This window comes from Haliotis asinina, chromosome 8 (assembly GCF_037392515.1).
Source record: "Haliotis asinina isolate JCU_RB_2024 chromosome 8, JCU_Hal_asi_v2, whole genome shotgun sequence".
Classification (NCBI taxonomy): Eukaryota; Metazoa; Mollusca; class Gastropoda; order Lepetellida; family Haliotidae; genus Haliotis; species Haliotis asinina.
The window spans coordinates 55,600,700-55,605,752 of NC_090287.1; the positions used below are offsets into that span (position 1 = coordinate 55,600,700).

A 5,053-nucleotide genomic window follows, 5' to 3' on the forward strand; every position below is an offset into this window, starting at 1 on the left:
ATCACACACAAAAAACACACTTCACTGCTGAATCATAGGAATTATTGTGGGAAGGGCAGTCGCAGATTAATGCGTAATGTATGCCATATAAAACCTTTTCTAACCTAAACACAGATACGAAAACATAAAAAAATATGTCATAATTTGAAAATTAATATTAAAGGGATAGAAATTTTATCTACACATAACAGTGAATAAGTAAATGTACCACAGCTGAAATTGCCACTACTGTGTGCCATACAGTATGTTGTTTGATTATTCACTGGTGAAATGTATCTACATTTTGTGGAATGTTTTGAATGTCTGTTCACCTTGGCTACCAGGTGCCAGCCTATATCTTGAATTGCAACAGGAGGAACGAGTAGGTGATGAACAGTCCACCCAGCTGAAATGAATGAATATAGAGTTACGTTGCAGTACAGAGAAGTCGGATATTTACTGTAGTCTGTCATGTAAGTAGCCTGTTGATAATCCGGACAACTAGATCACAGTGTTAAATAACCCATACAACGTCATGTATGTAACCCACTACATGGGTATTTTGACGTGACCCAAAATCAGTGAGTGAGTGGGTGAGTTTAGCTTTATGCCGCACTCAGCAATATTCCAGCTATATGGTGGATCAACAACATCAGCATCGATCTGCGCAATTGGGAACCGATGACGTGTCAACCAAGTCAGCGAGACTGACCACCCGATCCCGTTAGTCGCTGCTTACGACAAGCACAGTCGCCTTTTATGGGAAGCATGGGTTGCTGAAGGCGTATTCTACCCCGGGACCTTCACGGGTCGACCCAAAATGACCAATGAGTTTACGGTAAATGAACATTTACGTGAAAGAAAACATACCGTCAGTTCTTAGTCAAATTACTTTTCAATTTGAAAATATCACATACTCCACTACACGCCATAGTGTTTTTGAAAATTACTATATTGAATTCAATATTTTTCAGTTGTCAAAATTACGAACGATAGACGTTAGCTTTCATGGCATGGGTTGTGGAAGATGCTACTTACAGTCAGAAGGAACTCCTTCTTGATGACAAAGAAGTTAATGGCCGTGAATCCAGTTGAGGTTCCTGTCAACTTGGTGACAAAGAGGTTCAGCTGAAACAAAGTATGCGTTATTTGCTAATAATGCACTCACTAATTTTAATTGTGGAACGCAGTTTTGGGAGGTGTGTGTGGTGTTTTCTATTTGGTTGTGTATGTGTTTCCTGCACTAGATAAAATCACTGATTTTCTGTACCCTCAAATATGATTTTGACACTGATGAGTATTACCTAAGATAAAAGCCGATGTTTCATATATATTTAGCTTTAATATGTGTGTGCGTGCATACGTGTGTATACACATATATTACCTTGGTATTTCAAAGCAGGAAATACTTACACGACAAAAGGGGAATATAGATATAGAAAGTTTTGACAGAAACTTGTAGTGTCGAGAAAATACTAGAAGCACAAAGAAAAATAGTTGAAGCAACAAGAAAATAACCAAGAGTGTGAGTTAAAATTTATCATCACATTGGCAATATTTCAGCCTTTCATTGGCGAGAACAATTTATAAATAAAAAAAAGTAAAAACAGCACTAAACATGCTATAGTATCACAGAGAAGCTAAAACTTGCGGGCATTCATAAAACGATATCATTATAAGAGAACAAGACAAAAGTAAAGTAAAAATGGGCTGTAGATCACTAAAGGTAGATTACCATACTAAACAATATTCGAGGAAGAGAAAATAATGAAAACGACAAGAAAATAATCGAAACAATAAAACTCTCGCTGAAAAAATATTTTATGCTCCAAAGGAGGCAGCAATATGCTTTCCAGACATGTGGGCAAAGGGAATTAAAACATCTTCACGGACACAATCCATGTACGTCCCATGGACTACATCTACTTATCCGACACAATCAGAACGTATTTCCAGGTCACATCAAACCAATGGAGCAAAACAAATCAAATAAATTCAAATACATTTGCGTCATAAGTGGCAAAGACTTTCACCGACCTGTCCTAGATATTCTGGTGTTGCGTTTGTTGTCCCAATCTGGAAAATATCCTCCAGCAGAGAATGGGCCTGAAACAGTTTTAACTATATATCTAAACAGCATTCTTTCAGACATTAGTCTGTGAAACATTGAGGCAACTATTCACCCCGAGCTAATTACGTACATGCCAAAACACGTGGAGCAATACCCTCACTGTTGGATACCTTTGTCAACATCCAGTGCATTCCTGAGAGTGTTCAAGTCAAATCGGCAGAATTTCATCCATATCGTGACAATGAAATCTATGTATCCATAAATCATAATACACTTAAAAGCTGAACGATATATATGCCTATGAACAAAGGACAACGCAACAACAACAGTATCGCAGATGTAGATTTAAAACTCGAGTTTAACTTAATATTACACTGTGTTTATTGTTAGAATTCCTGTCATGATATTCTGCTGTATCTGTCTTCTCACCATACTGAGCACACACGACGGGCAATGTGAAAGTGAGGTATGAGACCAAGCAGGATACTCCGGTGATGTAGTCATCTGCTTAAAAACAAAGATCAAGTTTTCAACCTCATTGCCCAACCCACAGCCTTCAAACAAGAGGCTGCCCGATGCAGTCGTCTTTTCGGACCAGCAGTGAATTAACTATGGCCTGTTCCACCCCAGGTGCTCATGGGTCACTCACATCGAATAAGTTGATCTCCATGAGTGCCGCCAGTATGCAGATTATAGCATACCTATATACATATACACATCACAAAGCGTACGAGTGATACAATGACATGGGCCAGATCCGGAAGTAATGGCACATCTAGACCCATCTTCCTATTTCCACAACTGAAACACAAACAGTGTGTACTTACTGCGTCATGGACATCTGAACTGCTCCCTGTCAGCAAAATTATGAATACAAAAGAACCTCCAAGCCAATACAAATAGATACAGGTTGTAACAATCTCGTTTGGACCATTTATCAACTGGTAGGAAATAAAACAGGCCAAGAGCACTTGAAGGAAAAACGACATTCCAAGAATCCACTTGAAGGTTCTGTTGATGATAGCAACAGCCTGACAAAGCTGTGAATAATGACATCTCAGCGATTGTAGGCAGGCAGGGATGTGGTCACCTGCTTCTTGAATCTCTTCGGACAGGACAGCCCTAAATCTTAAAAACTGGCCCTTGATGACCTTGGAAATTACAACCACGAAGATTACAGGAAATACCCAAGCGCCAGTGTTGAAACTATACAGGATAAGAATGAGCGAGACCTCCCACGGTTCTTCTTGAAATGGGCGAGTGAAATCTCCAGTGATAGGTTTCAACGTTGGTGAGTTTCCAAGAGTGACTATAGAACATGCCGCGATGCTGACGGCAACTACACACCATGCTACTGATGTTACAAGATTGAAATACTCTACTGGACATTTGATTGCACATCCGATTTCTTTCGTCGCAATGTTCTTGAAATGAGAATCCCAATGTTTGTAGAATGATCGCAAGTGACTAAGTCGCTCACATGAAACAAGCAAGACTGTTACATTCAGTGTGCAAAGGAGGTACCAGAAAGTGAAAATAATCCTCAAGGGTAAACCCTCATTAAGAGGAAATAGGCCAACAACAGCTCGGACGAAATTGAACCAGAGTAGAAGAAGAACCATGTAACAATACATTCGATGACTGAAAATGTTCAGAATGACTTTTGAAATTCGTCTATTCGGTGACGTTTCCAATTTTTTGCCATCCTGTTGTGGGTTAAAGTACAATCCAAAGATTTTCATAGACACCAGAAGAGATTTCATTCTTTCCTCAATGGGCTTCACAGTGTTCGTTGTTTCTCTCATGGCTGGTGGTAATGGTTATGTGTTCTATAACCACTCTACTTTACAATAAATTAACAATCAGAAGTTGTGTCTTCAGCTCAGATGAACACATTATGTATGCCTGGATGTAGACGTGAAGCATTTTATCAAGAGAATGGATTCCATGCTAGACATGAACAGAGCCACGTGACCGTTTGCGTAAGTTATTGAACAATACAACACGTGCTCGTGTCGACATCCGCGGCCAACATCATACAACCACATTTAACATCAACCAAAGCTTCACAATACAAACAGATCGTCCCAGTAAACACAATCTAATGCATGAAATTGTGTCAACAGTTAAATTACAATTTCAACTGATCCAATACTGAGAAACTAAATACACATTTCATGTAAGAGACATTGATTACATTATGAGAAGCATATGTAATCTGAAACACAGAGTTGGCAGTCATTGTGGAGTATTGATTAAAGCATGGACGTGTTGTCGTGTAGACCATGTAAGGATTGGTTCAGCTTTTAAGGGACTGCTGGTAGAGGACAAGTATGTTTTATCATTTGGCTTGCAAGTTATAAGACATAATTTGTTGACAGAAATTAGTGACTGATGCCTTTAGGATGCAGTAATTACATCAACAAACACATTTCAAATGACTAGGTCCTGAACGTCTGTAGACTTCAACCAATTTGGAAATGGGATGCAATAAACGTAACACAGAGGTATTGATAATATCACTGAAGTATATGTATAGTCTTTTAAAACGTAGTGGAATCTGAACTTTCAATCTGGATAGGAAGAATTAGTGTTGACAAAGCTTTCAAAGACAGACGCTTTATGAACGCACCACCATTTCTCTTTATCACCACACCCTAAACACAACGTGCAGTAACACCACACTCGTTCCTGGCGCGTCATTCTTGACCTTTGACGGTTTTCAAGATGGTCGATAAGTCACTGTTGACCATTACTTTTCAAAACCATCATGCATGACATGAAAATGATAATGTTTGAAAATGATAATCCTACTCATGCAAATCTCGGCTCATATACCAAATTTCTTTCAAGAGCGATTACTGTACAAACACAAACGCTGACACCGATATATCAATCAAGGTTTTCAATGTAAATTGAAAATGAAGTTCCCTTACTTACTTTTAGGAGTATAGTATTATGAATACATATATACTAGTACTTCATGTTGCTTCCTCACCTAAA

The 5,053-nt window shown here is 38.7% G+C and overlaps 1 protein-coding gene across 1 annotated transcript; it reads right to left on the reverse strand.

The window, feature by feature from the left end:
* Window positions 1-331: 331 nt before the first annotated feature.
* LOC137295298 (uncharacterized) lies at window positions 332-3,855 on the reverse strand. The gene is made up of 4 exons (XM_067826612.1): window positions 2,878-3,855; window positions 2,017-2,085; window positions 1,018-1,107; window positions 332-385 (listed from the first exon to the last, which is right to left on the reverse strand). The coding sequence occupies exons 1-4, from the start codon at window positions 3,853-3,855 to the stop codon at window positions 332-334; spliced, it is 1,191 nt and encodes a 396-aa protein (XP_067682713.1).
* Window positions 3,856-5,053: the final 1,198 nt, after the last annotated feature.

What these genes read in the sequence shown, in the direction of transcription:
- LOC137295298 (XM_067826612.1), bottom strand. Translation starts at nt 3,855, where the DNA reads ATGAGAGAAACAACGAACACTGTGAAGCCCATTGAGGAAAGAATGAAA. An exon ending in GTTCAGATGTCCATGACGCA is followed by an intron (nt 2,086 to 2,877) that starts GTAAGTACACAC and finishes AAACTGTTTCAG; the next exon opens with GCCCATTCTCTGCTGGAGGA. An exon ending in AGAAGGAGTTCCTTCTGACT is followed by an intron (nt 386 to 1,017) that starts GTAAGTAGCATC and finishes CATTCATTTCAG; the next exon opens with CTGGGTGGACTGTTCATCAC.